The sequence below is a fragment of the Zonotrichia leucophrys genome, chromosome 5 (genome assembly GCF_028769735.1).
Source record: "Zonotrichia leucophrys gambelii isolate GWCS_2022_RI chromosome 5, RI_Zleu_2.0, whole genome shotgun sequence".
Lineage (NCBI taxonomy): Eukaryota > Metazoa > Chordata > Aves > Passeriformes > Passerellidae > Zonotrichia > Zonotrichia leucophrys.
The window spans coordinates 1,002,636-1,023,360 of record NC_088175.1 but is presented as its reverse complement, the minus strand read 5'-3'; the positions used below and the strand labels follow the sequence as shown (position 1 = coordinate 1,023,360).

Below are 20,725 nucleotides of genomic sequence, written 5' to 3'. Positions count from 1 at the left end.
ATCTAAGGAGGAAACCCTGAGCTCAGTAATCAAATAAGGCAAAGCCAAAGACACTGGCAGTTCCAAAGCCAACCTACACTTTTCCCATGGTGCCCATTTTCCTGACCAAGGAGAGGTTTCCTTACCTCTGGAGCAATGTAGTCTGGAGTGCCACAGAAGGTGCCTGTGGTGATGCCATCACGAATGCCCTCTTTGCACATTCCAAAGTCTGCCAGCTTGCAGTGCCCCTCATAGTCCAACAGCACATTGTCCAGCTTCAAGTCCCTGAAATGAGAATATTCAGTCACTGTGTGCTTGGAGCAGCCCCACACAGATGCAGGCACCATCCCAGGCCTCAGAAGCTCAACCTGCAACCTGGGCAAACCTCATCATCATAAAAAAATTAACAGAAGTTGTGCAGGAGAGGTTTTCCTTTGCTTCATCTCTTACAAAAGGGAGGGAGGAAGAAGCATTATTCTGCCAGTGCCATTTAATGTGGGCAGGTGCTGCAGGAGTTTGCCCACATGGGTTTCCAAACACACCACAAACCTGGCTGGCAGGGCTCCTGCCCACTTAGCTCAGGGACTCACTGGAGCAGAGGTTGCAGAGCTGTCAGATTGTGTAAGGATGCTATGATGCAGCACAATGCTGCACACAGGCTGCACTCTGATTCAGCAAAGCTGCTCTGTAGCAGACACTGGGGCTGGGGAGCCCAGCAAGGCCTCTGCACAGGGCAAGCACCTTCCCTACTCTCCTGAGGTCTTGGGGCTTCAGTCCCAGACCTCCTTGTTATCAGCCTGAGTGATAAACCCCACCTGGAGCATCATGAAGCTGAGAAGAGAAGAAACTCCCTACTGACATCACTCCGCATGGGCAGGGGGAACCTTCAGGCAGCACAGGATGCCTCCATCATAAGGCAAACTCTGAAAGTCCTCCCAGCTGTATCAATTCCAGCTGTGCACTGGCATAAGCAGTGAACATCCCCCATAGCCCTCACTGGAGTGGGGACCTCCTTGTCCCTGTCACAAGAGACCTGCAGCCCAACAAGCTGCAGGGGGACACTTTTCCCAGTACATCCCCTCTAACAGCCTGGGAGCTCCTCATGGAAAGCAGAGCTGCCACAATGACAGAGACCTAACAAAGTTTGCCTGACCCTGAGATTGCCCAAGGGAACAACCTGCAGCCAGAAGCACTGTCAGGAACACCACGGGGTCATCTGCAACTTAGGCAATGCCTGCCTGAAAATACACCAGCTCGTAGCACCTCTGCTTTGCAGCTGCCAGACAAGCTGCAGGCAGCACTGCAGATGCAGGAGAGGAGCTCTGATGGCAGCACAAACAGGTCACAGCTCATTTTTCGAACTGTCTCAGCTGTTGGGCCAAGAGCTGCCCAGAGCCATCACAGCAGCACCGTGATGGGGTAGCTTGACAAAGCCACCTTCAAAGTCATTCTGATACCCACATCATGGCCAAAACTAAATACATTTTAGGGTATCAGAACCCCTTCATGTTGGCTCTAGATCCATTTTGCCCTTTGGTTGGATATCTATTTCCCTAGGAAGGGTGGTAACAGCAGTGGTGACATCTCCACATCAATATAAAAACCTATGGTTGAGCTGAAATCTGAATCCAGCTTGATCCTGTTTATCCTCCATCTATGATCCTAAAGTGACAATCAGGGGGTTGACGGCTCTGCTGTGCACTGGCATTTCCACAGCCCAAGGGACTCCAGACAGCCCTCCCTCAGCTGCCCTGGAAAGATCAAGGACACATTGTGTAAGACAATCAGAGCCACATCCTCTGCTGAAGAGATAAGGAAAAGTATTCTTATCCTCTTTTGAATGGATGGGAAAGCAAAGGATAGAAGTTAAGAAATTTGCCCGGCATCCCCCAGAGACAAGGCTGAACACCAGCTTCCTGAAGGATCATAATCACAAGATCACACATCCTCTCTCTTGAACTTTAGGATGGCTTGGCAGCACAAGCCAGCAAAAACCCTTGTGCAGCACTGCTGCCCTTCCCAGCAGGCCCACGAGCTGCCCAGTGAAATCTGGATGCCAAGGACAGTGCCCATGCCTGTTTCAGGCTGCAGTGTTTGCTCTGGGCGGGATTCTCAGCAGGACACACTTATTTTTTCCCTTCTGAGAATCACAAATGATGGCTGAGGCATGTGGGCAAAGGCTTGTCCTGGAAAGGCTTTAGGGGAGCACAGGGAGAGGTTTGTGCGTGGTTGCCCATGACAGCCCATCTTCAGCAGTAGTTTACAGCCAAAGCTCCTGTTGCTCTTCCCTGTGGTTCCTGGCAGGGCAAGGAAGCCCTCCAAGCATGAAGGCAGGCCTTGTTTTCAGGAATCTAGCACGATGTGGCTGAAATGGACAGTTTATTCTTGGCTTGGGTTTAAATGCAGCAAACACCTTCTCGGTCCTGGGCAGTGTTGACTGTTGTGGTGCACCCCTAAAGATACAGCTAGAAGGGGAATTTTGGTGCACTTGCTTGGAGATGCCCCTAGCAAACCTCCTTCTGTCCCCTGAAACATCCACCACGTCCTGGAACACTTCAAAACACACCATCCTTACATGTGAGCCAGCAGAAACACAGTCCCAAATGTGGGAGAGCAGAGGCAAGAGACAGCTACAGGCTGGGCCAGCTCTGCTGAGCACATCACCTCTGCCCCAAGGACATGCTGCAGATGTCCCAAATCCCTGTCAGCTGCTCAGGGTACCATGCTCACCCCAGCTCTGAGATGGCAGGAGCCCTGCAGGTGTGAGAGTGCTGTGCTGGCTGTGTCCTCCCAGAGAGGCTCTGTAATTACCATTAAATTTAAACTGTCTGCCTCTCTCTGGGTAGCTCTAACCACACGAGGCAGAGCTCCAGCCCTTGGCTCCTCCACACTGCACGTTAAACCCATTAACAGTGTCTGTTGTCTCCTCCTGACTCCTGTCCAGCAGTGCGAAACCCAACACTCGCATTTTCTATTTTCACATAACCTGTAATGTGACGTTACTCTGGCTCTCACTTGCCCTTGGCTACGTGCAGATCCTTTCAGAAGAGGACCTCCCATGACCACAGAAGGCTGCTCAATGCTCTCTGCTCAGCAAGGTGACAGGAGACCATCCTACACTTCCTTCTCAGAGGTCTTGTGGGCCAGCACAGTGGCAGCATCAGCCATGGGCTCCTCTGGAGCCTCTCTCTGGCTGCCCCATAAGATAAATCCCTGGGAAAGCTGTGGTTTGAGCATTTGTCCCAAGCCATCCCAGCAGTTGTGAGCTCTGAACTCACTGCTTGATGCTGGCCGGTCTACCCATAAGCCAGCACGGCCACATGAGAGGAAAAACACTGACAGTTCTCCGAGATTTACAAGGAGCTCTTCATTTTCACAGCAAGGATTCCGGGAAGCTGATGAAACTGGAAGCCATCCAGCTCAGAAAGGCCAAATCTACCTCATTTCCTTAATACTTGCATTTTCCATCCAATATTTTTAGCAGTTCCATGAAGCAGTAACGGCACAGAGGTTGTCTGAGGCTGCGTTTCTAAGGTCCAGCTGAGGTTCTGCCTCTCACTGGCAAAGCCTCTCTGGAAAACAGGCTTCATCCTGACTCAGAAAAGGCTGTCTTTGTCCTCACCCTCAGCTATGGCACCCTGGCTTAATGGCCTTGTTTAGTCTAGACCCAGAAGAAATGACAAAATGAGCTGCTTCAGTGTCACTCACTGGGAGAGGTGTTCTTTGCACATCTGCTGCTCGAGTTTGACGTTTGTAAAAAAACCAGAATTACAATTGCAGATGATCTGGTCCTTTTCCCAAGCATCTGTCAAATGCAATTTCCCTGCACCAGGGACTTTTGCCAGGGAATGTGTGTGATACACGTACCTGCCATCTCACTCCTGATGTAGAAACTGTATTTGAAAGGATGAAGTTTGGGGAGTTTTTTCCTTATTTTGGTTTCATCACCCTGTTTTGGTAAAGGCTGTACATGTAGTAAGGATCCAGAGGTGTAAGGGTGGCAGACACTGGCTTCCTGCCTCCCCTCGAGGTTATCCCAAGGTTTGCTGATCTCAAAGGTCCAGTTTAAAGCTCATTAAAGCCTGGTGCTCCCATCCCAATGCAAATGCTGCCAGCCACAAAGGTAAGTGTGGCTAACATGGAACTCCAGCCAAATGGTTTTCAAAAAATACACAATGAAAAACAAAATCCCCAAACCTGAAATTAGCTAAATGAGTGATTTTGGCTTTTCTGAAGGGAAAACTTTCCCTTTAGACACTCCTTGGAAACACCTGGGTGAGCAAATGTGCATTCAAGTCCCTTTGCAAGCAGGGATGAGATTTTAATTTTTCTCCACCTCTTCTGCTGAAGTCATTTTACTTCACAAAAATACTGCAATCTCCATCACGATGCAGAAAAATGCATTTCTATTGCCTGCTCTGGTAGCCAAAGTAATACAGATTTCCAACTCCTGCTCCAAAAGCATTGTAATTTTTTTTTTAATGAACCAACTTCAACAGAGGAGAATGAAAGATGTACAACCTGCAGAATAGCACAGTTGGTAAGACAGTTAAGGAAAAGGCAGTAGTTTTCAAGTTGGAGGCTTTGCTCCAAATACAGTGGACAACAGATTTAAACCCATACTTTGATTAAATAAAGAGGAGAACAGATGGAGGTCTCAGTTTTATGTAAAGCCCTAAATACTCTTGTGAAGCTGATAATGTTTCCCATTTTCCTTTGCATTCATAAGGAACATCCAAACTAAAATACTTCCTTTTACCTGAAACCAGTGCTGTCTAGATTTGCAAAAAAAAAAAAAAAACAAAAAAACAAAACAACAAAATATACATAATTGCTTTTAAAAAGCCTTAGCATTTATTTTGGATCCATAAAATTATTTTCTTTCTTTCCATCTTGGCGACTCAGTTAGGAAACTCAAAGAAAATAGTTATTTTCATGAATCTATTCCCACAAGCTTTGAACTAGGGATCTCCACATTTTGTCCCCAAGATTTCATACCACTTTGGGAATTAAGGCAGTTTCTACTGTAAGTCTTGGGTTGTAGAGAACTTGCTTATAAATTCCCTCACAGAAAATGGATCACATAATCCACATTTTTCCAATAACAACCAAACATTATTTATTTCTATGATCAAGTTGGCTTTTACAACCAGAACCTCACACTCTCACAGCCCCAAGGAAGAGATAAGCATGTCCTAGGCAGTGGTAGAGCTGAGTGGCAGCAGTAAATACAGGCTGAAGCTGACACCTGCAACATATTCTACCAGAGCTAAACCCAGGCTGAGCTGCTGGTATTTGCTTAGGCACATCATTAGGGCAGGAGGAAGCACTGAAATCACAAATAAAACACCAGGTTACTGGCCTTTGATAAAGGGAGCCACTAAGCTGACATCAGAAAAGGATCAAGCTGCACCAAGCTGGAGAAAAAGAGTTGAAATCCTGAGTTTTGCTGCCAAATAAAAAGAGGTAGGATACTGTTGTTACCCAGCATATAAACAGTGTGTAAGTATTTACACACACCACTGGGCATAGCAGGCTGAGATGGAAAGTGTTGCTTTACACACCTGCAGCTTCCCAGCACAATTCCCAAAATCCCATGGGATTCAGTCTCCATCCATCTCCAGCACTGCACAAAATAATGTCAAAATACACAGGGACTCAAAACATAACTTCAACTCTTTGTTTTCTTGAAAAACATTCCTTTGGGTAAAGAAAACATTTATTTTGGTTTCCAAACAACCTCTGAGGTGAAACCCACCCAGACCACTGCCAGCCACACAGACAGCCTGGCTACAGCAAACTGCAACCTGCAGTGCAGTGTCACAGGACAGAAATGAGGGGAAGATCTCTCCAGATATTTGTAATTCCTAATTATCAGAAAGTAGGAATGAAATATAGCAAGTGCCCTTCTACATTGGCGTAACAACCAGTTGTTTTCAAAATCTGACCAGACTTCAGTGTTTAGGGACTGTAAATACAGCCACGATGGCACCAGGCTGACCTTCTCATTTCTCACAAAGAAAGCAATAGCAGAAATGTGATATAATGATTCAAGGATCCAACTCAGACTCGGGGTAAGTGGTACAAATAAGTGAAACTCCACTGAAATCCACACTCATTGCTGGGCCATTGAGCAGCAGACAGGTGCCTGTCCTGGCTGGCCATGGGAGCCAGAGGAGGCTTGTGGCAAAGCTCCATCCTACAGCCACCTCAGCACGTGAGCAGGGCTCCAGCCAGGAGCCCAGCACCATTCCTGGGGTTTTTGCAGCCCCATCCCACCACAGCACATCCTGCAGACTCCTCAGACAGCTGGGAGGGGAATGTGGCAGAATACAAGAACCTCCTGCCTTGTCTGTGCTTCAGCCAACCCACCCTGCTGGCACTCAGACCTTAGGGAATGCTCTGCAGCCATGTGTTGGAATAAAGGTGTGATGGATTAGGGATACTCAGCCTCCAAAGCAGGCTCCACCTCTCTTGCAACACAAGATGTCACAGCCTGATGCAATATGGACTCGGGTCCAGGGTCAGACACAGCACTGGAACATGCTGGAAGCTCTCACCACAGCACATGGCCAAGGAGTGCCTGAGGGCAAGGGCAGGAGTGGAGTTAGCCCAAGACAGATCCTCACACCTGATCTGTGCTCTTCAGGATGTCCAAAGGCACTTGGTATCAGCCTTGCACACTCAGGGGGTAAGTCTGATTCTTGCTCTGTTGCTGTTCAGCCTAAACAGACTAGCAAGCACTGCATCCAGAAGTGCTCTGTCATTGTTATTTTAAAGTCAAGCAGCCCTTCAAGCACAAGCACAAGTTCCTACAGGCATTCTGCCTGCATGAAGGCAGCACCGTGGGGTTTTTGGCAGAGATGGGCTGGCACCCAGCACTGCTGGCTGTCCATCTGCCTGACCCTTCCTGCCTGCAGGGGCTCCCTGGGAGCAGCTCCCAGCCCACATCACAGCCCTGGCCCTCTCCTGCCCAACCCCGGGCTGCTGCTCTGGAGACAAAGCAGTGCCCAAGGCTCTGGCTTCTCTTCCAGCACAGGAGATGGCATCACACAGCATCCAAGACCTCTCTGGTGGTTTGAAGCACCAGCACTCCCACCTCCCCTGCCTCTGGGCACTTCAGAAGGGCACCTGTGGAAGATTAACACAATTACTCACAGGATTTCATTGCTGCTGATTCATCCTCCAGTTAAAACAAGAGTGGTAGGCTCAAGTATAAAGGCAGAGCCAAAAAACCCTGGGCACACCAGCAGAGATGATCACAGAGCTTGCCCCAGGCTGGTGGTACAGACCCAGTGGGACCTCACTGAGTCCTCTGGGGTCAGGCACACCCACAAACTTCCCCTTTACTGCACCCACAGCAGCTCTGAGAGGGCTGATGACAGTGTCCAAAGGCAGCTTTACAAGGGCAAAAAGACATGGGGGACGTGTGAAATGGGGCAGCCACGAGCCAGAGCCATTACTGGTGAAACACAGGCGTGCTGGAGGTTGCCACACTGGAGTAATCCCAAAGATGGCACAACCCCTATAATTTATTTATGCATCCAAATTGGGGTGCGTGCATTTTTAATAGATACTTATATATAATCTATGCATTATTTGCTGCACTTTTATGTGGGACTCTACTCAGCTACACTTGAAGTGTTTCACTGAATCCCAGAGCATTTGTCCTGCCATTTACAGCAGGAAGGGGAGAGGTGGATGGAAAAAGCTTCGTGTCCAGTTTTTGGTATGGGTGCCACGCTCTCCCTCTGGATGAGCTGCCAGCCTAGTCCTGTGATGGACTCCTCAGTCCCACTGGGCAGCAACACTGGAATTTGCTGGCCCTGAAACATTACTTGCTGAGTTGCTCCCAACAGAGCTCTCATTTTACTGTTGCCAGAAAAAGAGGGAAAAAGGAATAAAAAAAAAGAAGAAGAAAACCCCAGCAACCACAATGTTTCTTTTTGTGCATCCCATTGCCTGAAGTCTTCAGAGGAGGCACACAACAGACTCAAGACCCAAATGCAGCCACAAGAATCAGGAGACTGATGGAGCTAGGAGAGGTTAAAAAGCACAAGCCTGTTGTGTCACTTTGACAAAAATAGATCAATGTTGATTCAAAGCCTGATATGGAAATTAAAATGAAATCAGGTTTGTGCCCACAGCTCAGCATGGCCCCAACACTACAAGATGGAGTGAGAGTTATCCAGGATTAGTCATCCCCAGCTGCCCACAGCCCACCACAGGGCTGCTGAAGGCTCCAAGCTGTCCTGGGAGCATCAGGGTTGGCCTGTGCTGCTTCCCCCAGCACACAGGACAGGTCCCACTGTGTGCCACTAACCCTGCCCTGGGGGAATGAGCCAGCAGCCACACCAAAGGGACTCTCCTGCTCATCCCACAGCTGCCATGGAGCCCACCCTCCTCACTCCAGTCTTAAGGGGAATATTTCACTCCTAGAAATATCAAAGAAAATAAAAATGAAGGTGTCCCTATCCATCAGCGTACAGACTGCCTGTGGCACTGGCTTGGGCAGCAAACCAGCCTGTGCTGGTACTGGGAATGCCAGCAGGGCTCTGTGGGAAGGACACTCCTGCCTGGAACCTGTAAATCTGGTCAGGCAGACTTCTCCACATTCATCTGATACAGGTAAGGCTTACTGTACTCTGAGCATGACTCTAAATCCAGCGAAATCAGTTAAAAAAACCCAACTCCTGTCAAGTTTACTCAAATCTGAAATAGGCCCTGCCTGGAAGAAAAAAAAATAAAAAAATTACTTAACCTTATTAAGGCTCTGAATTACAGATCCAGATTTATAAAGCTAAGGCTATAGGTGCTAATCTCCTTTCTATAATGGAATAAACAAAGCTGAAGGCAGAAGTACTGTATTTTTAGACAAGATTTTTAAAAGCACCTTCCTTTGGCCTGTAGATTTCCACTGCCAAACTTACTATTAACTTTTGAGAGAGCATCCATGCTGGGCCAGCATGGCTGGGTTTGAGAATCTCACCATTTGCGCTGATTTTTATGCACAGAGCAAAAGAACAGTCTCCCTGCCAGTGACACATTGTGGGCACAGAGCACACAGCCACCCCACTGCTGCACAGGAGGGGGCTCTGCCTGGTTCCCCTTGGAATAAATGAATGAATGAATTTCCTAGGAAATGCTGTCTCTTAAGAAAATAAACTGACACCATCACTGATATAATTGGTTCTTTTTTTTCTAAGACTCCAGGGAACCTTTAGGCAAACACAGTGCTTTTGATCTCTCTGCTTTTGACCACAGCAATCACTTAAATATAAAATGGAAGAAGCTTTTGTAGGAGCCTAGAAGATGGGTCATTATCCCAAGATTTAGTTTCTCATTTCATGTGAATTACTGCTGTTATTCACTCATTACAGGTGATTCACCCAGAGCTGTGTGAAGCCCGAGGACCCTGGACAAGCAGGGCAGAGCCAGGTGCAATTCCTGGCTGGGCATGCTCAGCGCTCTGCAGCCCCACTCTGACTCCTCCAGGCTGCCTGCATGCAGGAACCAGCGACACTGACCTTTGTGCCAGGCCAGCAGGGACACACCAGACCCCCTGTGTCACCCCAAATGCCACACAGCACCAAACAGACCCCAAACTGCCCACCAACAATGCTGGCTGCTGTTATCCCCATGGCACATCAAGGATCCTCGAGTCTCACTGGTCTGGGCTCCCTCTTCAGCTGGCACAGGGGAAGTGATGCTTTCCCAAGACACTTCAGACCCTCTACATTTGCCTCACCAGCTGACAGGACTACCAAAGTTCCCAAATTAGGTGCCTTAGGTGGCTTCCTGTTAGTAAAGCAGCAGTAAGCCAGAGCAGGAGTCAAGTGATGCTCACCTGGCACAGCTGCCAGGCACAAGGAGCTGCTCCTGTTATGTATCGAACAAATTCATCACCAAATCAAATAAGCACTGTCTCCAGCGACCCCATCGAGGAAAAAACCAGAAATGGGACATGAGTGAGGAAAGTCTGTCTTTATACTGCTCAGCCCCTGAATTTTTAGCACATTCACACATCAAGTCCCTGCAAGTCCCTTTGGCCTCTGACATGTGTGACCATGGGGAAGGATGCCCAGGGTGCTGTGTCTGTAGCTGGAAATGTGCCTCCTGACATATTCACATTTTACTATTTCAGCTGTGGAGGATCTGAAGCACCTCTTGCTTACACAGGTTCCAATTATATATCTTGCTTATAAATCCCTTTAGTCAGGAAGAAGACACCACAAATCCTCACCAAAACTTATTTCTACTCTGGGGAGACAAGAAACAACAGGCAAAAACCTGTGTGCCTCTTGCTGAAACACCACATCAGATCAAAACTCAGAATTACAGATTTTCTACCCAGACCTCCCATGTTTACAACACAGACCAGAACTGCACAACAATACATATTTTCTATTACAATGCAAAAAAAAAAAAAATTTAGTCAACTTGAAGGCAAGGTGATTCTCAAAAAACTCCTTGTCTGTCCTCACTAAAGTTACACTCAGGTGCCATTTAAAGTGCACTGGTTTTTAGCTCATGTCCTCATCAAAGTTTAGCACTCTCCACCTACAAGGCCACATTTTTATTTTGTGGCAGGAAAGTACTTCTTAATGTTATTGACAATTCCAGTGGGTTCAGCCATCAAGTACTTCAAACTCATCTCCACAGTCAAGTACTGCCGCTCTCAGACTGGACTGCTGCTCTCAGATACTCTCCCATGAATAAATAATTGATTGAGGACTAATGGAAAACCATGGAGGCTCAGGAAAAGCAGAATGACTGTACTGTCCTGAGAGAAAAATGAATTAAAAGGGCATTATTTCAATCCCAACATGCTGAAATGCATCACCCACAACTGACACATTAAAGCTAATGAACCCCTGGAACTTTTCTAGATGGATTTGCAGACATGGAGCAATAGATGGCCCATGTCCCCTCTGCACTTTGGGGACATCATTTGGCAGTTTACCTGTCCTCCCTCTCTGTTCTCAAACAGACTCCACAACACTTTACTTCACAAATGGTTTGCAAACTTCTCCATGGCTTTGCATGAGGAATGATTCCATAGTACCTGAGATGATCCCATGGCTGTGAGAGCACAGTTCACTGTTTGGGGGTGGTGCTGTGGGTGCTGCAGTGTGCTTTGTCCTGGGCTGTTAACAGGAAAGCACCCACACCATGCCAGAGCAGCTGCTTTCCCATCAAAGTTATGTCCAAGAGCATTTGGAATCGGCTTTTGAACACTGGGTTCCTTCACTTCCCACCTCCCATTGTCCCTGTGGTGACTTGGGAAGCACCACAGTGATACAAATGCAAACCCACCCTGCTTCCTCTCCAGCCAACCACTTAATTTGGCACTGCAGGTTTGGAATCTGAGTTTCCTTTGCACATATTGGCATCCCCACAGCCATCCCACCCACCTGGAACTCAACCCTTGGGCATTTGATTTGCTGCCTGCTGGCACTCCTGGCACCACCAGCAACCATCACCATGGCTGGAATGACTCAAACCAGACAACATCCAACAAGATGATAATGTTTATCAACAGCCTCTCATCCCTCCCCAGCAACCAGGGCAGCTCTGCCCAGGCATGGAGCTGACACCAGAGGTGATGCTGGGATGCAGCAGGCTGTGTCCCAGAGCAGAGATCAGGCACAAACACTTTTTCTGCACATCCCCAGATGAGCCTGCCTGGCAGAATTCTTTGGCAAGTGTTTCTCCACCCTGGCTTTCCACGTGGAGCAGGAGCACTGCACAGCCCTGGTGCCTATACAGCACCTTCATTCCAGAGGAGTCAGAGCTGGTGACACATGACTCAAACACGCTGTGAGCTGCTCTTAATCCCAGCAGCCAGCGAGCAGAGCTCCCCTCTGTCCTCAGCTGCCCTTTTCTGGGCAGCTGCAGCTTTTCCTGGCACCTGACTAGAAACCCTGTGGCTTTTACCTCGTGTGCATGAGGTAAAACGTGGATTTGGGCTTAGAGCCTTCCTGCATACTGAAAGGGAACTGTTGGGGTTTAGCACTGTCCAGCTGCTAAGGTGGCACTGGGGCTGCTTTTCAGAGCCTACAGACAGCAGGATCCCTTTTGCTGGTGATTTAATCTCCTCCTCCAGCAGCACAGCCACAGAGCTCTCCAGCTGTACCTGCACTGTCATACCCTGTCCCATCCGTGCTTTTCAGGGCAGTGAGGGTGCTGCAGCTGTGGAGGAGGAACCCAGTGCTTCCCACACCCTACAAAAACCTCAAAGGCAAGAGGAAGGCCCTGTGTGTGGCACAGCTGCAGGCTCTGCCCCAGGACAGCAATTCACCTTACTCATGTTACAAGCACCTACAGGAATGGAGTCATTTCCCGGGTGGCTCTGGCCAAGCTCCCCCCACAGCTCTGTGTGATGCTACACAGGGAATCATAAAGGAGAATCACAGAGTGGCTGTGGTTAGAAGGAACCCTAAAGATTATCTCATTTCAACCCAGTTGCCATTGACAGGGACATCCTCCCCTGAAGCAGGTTGCTCCAAGTCCTCTTCAGCCATGCCTTGAACACTTCCAGGGATGGAGCATCCACAGCTCTGGGCAGCTTGAATGACTTCAGCCTCTCTTCCCTATCACACACCCCAATTTTTGCCTGACCCTGCTCATATCACATTCCACTGCTCCACAGCACTGTCCCCTAGCACAGGCTGAGCCATTCCCAGGTCCAAGTTGAGCCATTCATTCCCAGGACCAAGCTGAGCCATTCATTCCCAGGTCCAAGCTGAGCCATTCCTAGAACCAAACTGAGCCATTCATTCCTAGCTCCAAGCTCAGCCATTGCCAGGACCAAGCTCAGCCATTGCCAGGACCAAGCTCAGCCATTCCTAGCTCCCAGTACCACTCAAACAGCAAGACTGGGAAGTCTCACCCACCTCCACACGAGTCCTACATGGCTCTGCTGCTGGTATAAACCACAAGTTACTTCATGACTTTCTGGCAGCCACAACTGGCATCATCAGCCAGTGAGTGGGAAGGGCTGTGCACCCATGAGAGCAAAACCACAGAGAATTAAACCCTGCAGTGGGCTGGCAGAAAAGTCATGGTTCTGAGAGCTCTCAGAGTAGCCAGAGAGCCAGAGGCTGTGACTCACTGGGAGAGGCTGCACAAAAATAGGGCTTTCAGCAAGGCCCACAGGGATTTCTGCAGGGAGATTCTTCCCCTAGAGACAGGCAAGGGGACTCACCTCACCTTTCCCATCAAGGAGCAGATCCAATGACTGCTCTGCCAGAAGAGGAATTCACTATTGTCCGGCTGCTTGTTTCCAGCCTGGCTAAAAATGGGATCACAGGAGACTAATTGCTTCACTGGAGGAAAAAAAAAAGAACTAGTCTGGAGTGGTGGAATTTATTTTGTAGACTGTTGTTGTTTGGGTTTGTTTCCATCCTGGCTTAACGAGCATTAATGACTTCAGAAGGGGGGAGGAAAGCCATTAGGGAGAACACGATCCACACAGATACCTCTGGCCCAGCACACACTTCTGTCCCAGCCAACCTCTACAGCTCTAAAGGCATCCCTCCCTCCTCCAGCCCTTCAGAATGCAGGAAGGTGGCTGGGAGCAAAGGGAAATGTTAATTTTTTCCCTTTTAATTGGCCTGACTGGAAGTGCCAGCCTCCCTGCAGCTCAAATATTTAAGCATGTTAGCTATGCTCAGCAGCATCTCCAGAAAAACTGCTGTCCCTCCTCAGTGGCAGGGAAACAAAGGGAAAACATCCCAGAAGAGTGGATGCTCCTGGCAGAAATCAGCAGACCCTAGAGCCTGTGAAATAAAGTTTGTTTGTTTTGTTTGAGGAAGCCACTCTGAATCTTCTGAGATTCATTCTGGTGTCAGCAGAGACAGAAAGAAACCCAAAGCCAAGACAGGTAATTAATGTTGAAATTCCTCCTTACATAACAGCACTGGGACAGACACTCACTTGGCCAGGGCTGTGCCAGCAGAGCCCAGAGAGAGCCTGGGAGCCAGCAGTGCCTGTGCTACACCCAGAGGCTCCAGCCACCCCTGCATGCTGTGGGCTTCAGGGAAATAGGGATTGTCTGGCCATGATGTGCCTATTTCTATAACCCAGCTCTGCTAAGGACAGCTGTCTTTTAACTGCATCCCCCAGGGAACAGGAGAACAGCCTGAACTGCCCCAAACCACAGCAAGGTCCCAAGGAAGACACAGGCAGAGCAAAGACTTGGAAATATCAGGAGCTTCCCTGGAGAAGAGGTGGAGATTTTCAGCATGAGCCTGGTTGTAAGAAAATGAAGAGAAATTAGGGAATGCTTTCAGGCAATCAGACAGCAACTTCAATTGCCCTGTTCTAGACATGACAGAACATGAGATACTCAATACTCCATGCCACATTTAATGAGAGAATGTAAAATACCCAATACTCCATTCCACATTTAACTCATGCACAGCAACAGCCAAGCCCCCAGAGACCATCCTCTCTCTTCCATGTGTCCCCATTCCAATGGCAGCTGACTGGCAATATTTGGCATTTGCTGCCTTGCTTCCATGCCACAGGCTGATGCTGGGAAGCAGCAGCATCCAACAGCTCTGGCAGGAACTTGTGACTGTTCTGTGGCTTGGGAAAACTGTCAGTCCTGAAGGACCCCAAGGCAGCTCTGAGTGGAGATGATGAGGGGCAGTAAAGAGGGCAGGCTGCAAGATAGTGTCCCATTAATTTTACCACCCCAAATAGCTGTCCTTCCCCTGGGGCTATTACCAGTTTGAGTGAGCAGAGCAATTTCACAAGATCAAAAGAGTGTAGGGGAATCTGTGACATGGAGACTTTCCACGCATGAATCCAACTTCAGCCCACTCAAGCCACAGATGACCTGTGGCTTTTGGGGTTTGAAGGCCAGCTTCCCTTTGCTCTGGCTTATTACAGCGACCTGAGACGGTCACTGTGGTGAGAGAAGGACGAGAATCTTGTTTCTTGATCAGAAGGCTGATTTATTGATATAAGATATATAATACATTATAACTATACTAAAAAGAATAAGAAGAGAAGTTGCAGAGAGCAGCTATGCTAAGAATAGAATAGCAAGAATGAATAACAAAGTTCTTTGCCCAGGGAATCTGTCCCTGAGCTGCTCCTGTGATTGGCCTTTAATGGTACACAAGGAAGATGAGCCAATCACAGGGACACCTGCTACATTTCACAGCAGCTGATAACAATTGTTTACATTCTTCTTCTGGGGCCCTTTGCTTCCCAGAAGAAGGAGAAATCCCAAAGAAAGGATTTCTATGAAGAAATGTCTGCGACATCTCACCCTTCTAAATTGTATAAATTAAAAGAAAAAGGCTGATGTGAAATGAGCAGGGGATTTCTTCAACTGTAAAATATACAATACTAATAAATCACTAAAACAATCCTACAATCTAAAAAAATGCAAAAAGCAATGCAAAGAGAATTCAAGTCCAAGCAGCTGGGTTTCAGGAACAGTCCAAGAGCTGAAGTTGTTTCTCTTGGATATCTGAGAGTCCTTTTCGGTCCTGAAAACAGACTTGCTGCAAAAGTCCCATCAACAGTTATCAAAAACATATTGACAGTCTTACAACAATTTCAAACAACTTGAACAACTTTTAGAATGTCCTTTTCTGGCCGTTCAATGCTTCAGGGCTTCAGAGCTGCTGCCCGCTATTTTCAATCTTTTTTATTTAATTTTTTTTTTTTTTTTTTTTTTTTTTTTTTTTTTTTTTTTTTTTTTTGATCGAAAATGAAAAGAGCAGCAGCAGAGCAGAGCAGTGCCAGAGAAGGAAAGGCCCTGGGGGCCCTGGCCCATGATGGACCAGGAACCCCAAAACTGGCCCACAAAGGGGGACCAGGACCAGTAGGAGAAACCTCAACCCCCAGAAACACCAAGAGGCCAAATGCTGGCCCTGGCCCAAAAACTTCCTGAGCCCAACGGCCCAGGCCAAACCCATGAAGCAGGCCCTGCATTCCCACAGGCCTGCACCCTGCTGCCAGTACAATGGCAGCACGGGTGGTGACACGCTTCCTTTCCCCAAAACCACTGAGGCATGCCAGCAGCAGGGAAATAGAAGCCTTCCCCAGAGATCCCATCTGGGGTCTGGAGATGTTTGTTTCCCACAGCAAACCAGCTATGGTCTCCTCCAACTGTGCCCTCTTCCCCTGCAATGCATTGGGTTTGTGTCCCATCCGCCCCATGGCATCATCCCCACCCCCTCCGGGCTGGAGATCAGAGGCAGAGCTCTCGGGATGCACCTGCCCCCCGCCACTAGGGCGCAAGAGAGGCGGCAGAGATGGCAGCCTCCATGGGACAATCCCCGAAAAAACACCCCCGAACCCGCCGAGAATGCTGATCTTAAAAGCAGGGAGACGGGCTGTCCCCCCAGTCAGCTGGCGGGCAGCCCCCGCTCCACGGAAGGGAAGACCAGCCGCCGGGGCCCCTGCTACAGCAACCGGTCCGGGATGGTCCGAGCTCGAACAAGCCGCCAGTTCCAGGGCAGTCTCTGACGCTGACACGGAGGACACAGCCTCCGACAACGGCAGGACTGCCGGGGCAGCCTGTGCAGGCAGCGGGGGGGATGCCGGAACCGGGGAGGGAATCTCGCTGGATGTAGGAGTGGCCGCGGGCTTTTCCGAGGGTCCCGCAGGTTCGGCGCCGTCTCCAGCACCATCCTGAACAGGGACCGTCTCGGCTTGAGGTGGCGAGGAGGCCGATGGAAGCGGCAGAGGGGCCGGAGGGACCGGAGAGAACAACTCCTCCGCTGAGCCGGAAGCTGGAGACGCGTCGTCGTCGCTTAGCAACTCAGCAGCCACAGGAAGTGCCTCTTCTGCATTCTCAGACGCAGGCGCTGGCAGGGGCGGCACCAACGGCACTGGTTCGAGCGGGACCGCCCATTCCCATCCCCCCGGAGAGAGAGAAGGAGGGGGGGAAGAAGGTTCCGTCTGCGCAGGCTCCGGAGAAAGAGTAAAAAAAACTTCTTCGCTCGGCGCAGTTTCGCCTCCCCCCGCCGCGAAGCAGGGGGGGCCGGGCAGCCCCCACTCATCCCCCGCCGGGTCTTCTCCCGCTGAGGACAGGGGGCTGGGAAGCCCCCACTCATCCCCCGCCGGGTCTTCTCCCACCGGGGACGGTGGAAACGGAGCCTGTCCATAACAGTTAGAAATCCATTGAAAAATAGCTGCTCTCCGTTTCAAAACTGGGAAGAGCTTTAGAAATGCTGGGTAGATAAAAGGCAAAATACGTTCCTGGCCCCAGACGGACTGGAAAATGGAGTTCATGCACTCCCAGACAAAAACATCCAAGGCATACAGGACATGAGTAAAGAACTCAAAAAGCTTTGCCCATCGAAAGAACTCATAGAGATCTGTTGCTGACAGAAAAATCCCATCTTCTCTACACCATTTTTGCCAGAGGGCAATAAGTTTCTCCTCTGAAGGGGAGAACTGAACCTCTTCTTCCAAGGCATGTGTCCGCCACACCAACCGCCACAAACTACGAAGGGCTGGTTCATCAGGAAGGGAAAAGACAAAATTACCTTGTGAAAATGTCCAGCTTGCTCTGGCCAGCTCTGCGAACATCTTCCTGAAGGTGTTCCAGAAGAAGGTTCTCTTTGTGGTCAGCCTTGGCTGTGAACTCTGTCCAAATCAGGATCTTCAGTTCTTCAGCTCCTGGCTTGAATCCACTTCTGTGGTCACTTCAAAGCAACCATCACATGCTACACATACAGGATTTTACCCAGTGCAGCAATTTTTGCTCCTCTGGTCTTTATCAAATTAATTTTTGCCCTGACACGAGGGGTCACCAGATATTACAGCGACCTTAGACGGTCACTGTGGTGAGAGAAGGACGAGAATCTTGTTTCTTGATCAGAAGGCTGATTTATTGATATAAGATATATAATACATTATAACTATACTAAAAAGAATAAGAAGAGAAGTTGCAGAGAGCAGCTATGCTAAGAATAGAATAGCAAGAATGCATAACAAAGTTCTTTGCCCAGGGAATCTGTCCCTGAGCTGCTCCTGTGATTGGCCTTTAATGGTACACAAGGAAGATGAGCCAATCACAGGGACACCTGCTACATTTCACAGCAGCTGATAACAATTGTTTACATTCTTCTTCTGGGGCCCTTTGCTTCCCAGAAGAAGGAGAAATCCCAAAGAAAGGATTTCTATGAAGAAATGTCTGCGACACTGGCTCACTTCCAAAACCTCATGAGTTCCAAGAAGCAGCACAGCTTAGTATTGCCTTTTCTGACAGCAGACAGGGAACTATGTTTCAAGTGGCTCAGTCACTGATAAATGATACTTATTTAACAGATATGGTGCCACAAAGGCTTATTTGGGCATTTTCACTTCGTGTAAGGATAGGGGAAAACAAAACATTAATTCAGGCTGGAGTTACACCAGTCCAATGTCAAACCTACCACGGGTCAGGACCCATCCATGGGTCAAAATTAACTCTGCAGTGCCAAGGATGAGCTGACTGCCTGAATCTCCCTGGCTTGCTGCATCCCAAGCAGCACAAAGGACACCAAGAATTCCTGTGGGATTGTCCCTGGTCCCACAGAGACCCCAGCAGGAGCAGGACTGACAGACCCAGCTCCAGGCTCTGTGCTGCTCAAGGGTGGAGTGGCTGGGCAGTGCTGCCCCCTGACCTTCCCAGAGGATGGATTGTCTCTCTGGGAGCTTGGCCAGCTGGCAGCAGTCACAGCTTCTCCCTGGCTTTCTCATTTATCAAGGCTGGACAGAGCAGCAAGAAGCAGGAGTCAGCTGTCAAGGTTTTTGCTCCCTCTGTGCTCAACAGGGTTTGAAGGTAGAAATTCTGGCTGTAAAGCTGCTGTTTGGGCATCAAGTTTCAAGCTACTGCTCAAAATGTATGAGAAATTATATGAGTAATACTGGAATGGGGAACTGCAGCTAGGAAGAATGGTTATAAAGTAATAGGGAAAAAAACAAAACAGAGAAGGTGCAGGAAATGTCAAAGGTTACAAATCTGATAAGATTGTGTCAAAATCCCCAAAGCACAGATAAGCACACAATTCCTCAACCTATGGCTAAGAGACACTGACAAACAGAAATACAAAGCACACTAATTCAGCTTTTAGGCACGAGTCAACAAGGACATGGGACCCTGCTACATTTTCATGCTCAGGTAAATGTCAAAAGGAACGTAACAAGATCCAGAGAAGGGAGGAGAAAACCCAAAGCCTGCTTGCTAAATGTCACACACCAGCTCAGACTCTCAGCACAAGTGCCACAGAGTCTGGACAGGGAGACACAGGGCAGCCTCAGCGCCACAGCCCACGCTGGCTGGCTGGAATGTCCTTGGAGAGTCTGAAGGGAGCATTTCCTGCTGCCCCTGCTGCCACACAGGTCTGCACATGGCATAATGTCCCTTGCACAGCTAACCCTGCTTTTCCAATTCACCCTCTCCTCCATCCCCCTTTTCCTTTTCCAGCACAACAGCCAAAGATGGCACGACCCACTCTGGCCAGGCACCATGACAAAAATGCTTCAGATCAGAAATGCTTCGGATGTGGATGCACACATCCTATTGGACAGACTTAGCTGTGGCAGAATGCCTGGATCAGGGATTTAGCTAGTAAATAACCTCTCCTACTTGGAAGTCATTTTCTTGATTCATGAGCACTCCTCTACCACGCTGCTGAGAGATTTGTGCAAGCAGCTCTGGATGTTAATAATAAATCGTGCTTGTGAAACTTTAATTGATTCAGAAGGAATCAGCTCAGAGCATGGAGGATCTCTGTGGTTCTGAATATATCACATTTGTACACAGTTGAGACTTGAAGGCTTGCTCCCCTTTCCATTGTTGTCAGCTGGAATACTGCCACAGCTTCTTCAGTGGAATAATAACCAGGTAATACAATTCCAAGATTAAATTGTGCCCTCAGGCACAGCCTCATAAAAGGGGAGGTTCTCCAACCTATTAACAGCAAAGGTGCCGTGACTCAGAGGCCAAATGATGAGCAATGCTTTCCCCTTGCTCCATGAGAATAGGCCCATAAACAGCAGCCTGGCCTGCACCAGCAGCTGAGGACAAGCCCCAGCAGCAGTTCAGCTGGCACACAAAGCTGTGCCCACCATCCTGCCCAGGGAATCACTGACAGGAGAGGGAAATCTCTCCCACAGACATTCTGAATTGTAGAACACTTATTACTGCAGCAGTACCCTGTCATAGTTGACATTTTCCATTGTGCTGTTATTTTTAGTTTATATCTGTATCACTACAGGCAGCTCTGAAATAGAATCCATAGACAAGGTGTGACAGTGATGCACCACTGATATTAAAAGTTGCTGGATGGCTTTACAAAATTCCTCTGCTTGCACAGAGTAACCCACCTGCTCCCTGGCATAAAGAACAGGATCTAAACATTGGGATTACTGACCAAGGAAACATCAGGTGCCAATCTTGCTGCAGCTAAAAGAGTAAGTAAAATTCTCCCTGGCTAGCTGCAGGCCAAATATTTCAACACAGAGTCTCTCATTGTGTCTCTCACAAATACAGCAATTTCACTCACTGCAACACGTTGTGATGCAAGAAATCTTCCATTTCAGCAAGTCAGAGGAGCAGATGCAACAGCATTTTGTCAGCATAATCCTTCTTTCGAGAAGTTGTACAAAACATTTATTAAGGTTGACAGAGAGACCTTTTCCCCAGCTATATATATCAGCCTCCCTAATGCCAACCCAGGGCTCATGTTCTCAGAGAGTGACACTGAAAGCTTCCTCCTTCTGAGATGGG

The 20,725-nt window shown here is 48.7% G+C and overlaps 1 protein-coding gene across 2 annotated transcripts in view; it reads right to left on the bottom strand.

Annotated features, from left to right (window-relative positions):
- Window positions 1-20,725, bottom strand: part of PRKCH (protein kinase C eta) — a 116,889-nt gene that overhangs the window by 19,209 nt on the left and 76,955 nt on the right. For both annotated transcript variants that reach the window (XM_064713782.1, XM_064713783.1), the window contains exon 11: window positions 126-264. In XM_064713782.1, coding sequence (XP_064569852.1) covers window positions 126-264 — 139 coding nt within the window. The remainder of the gene's footprint in view (window positions 1-125; window positions 265-20,725) is intronic.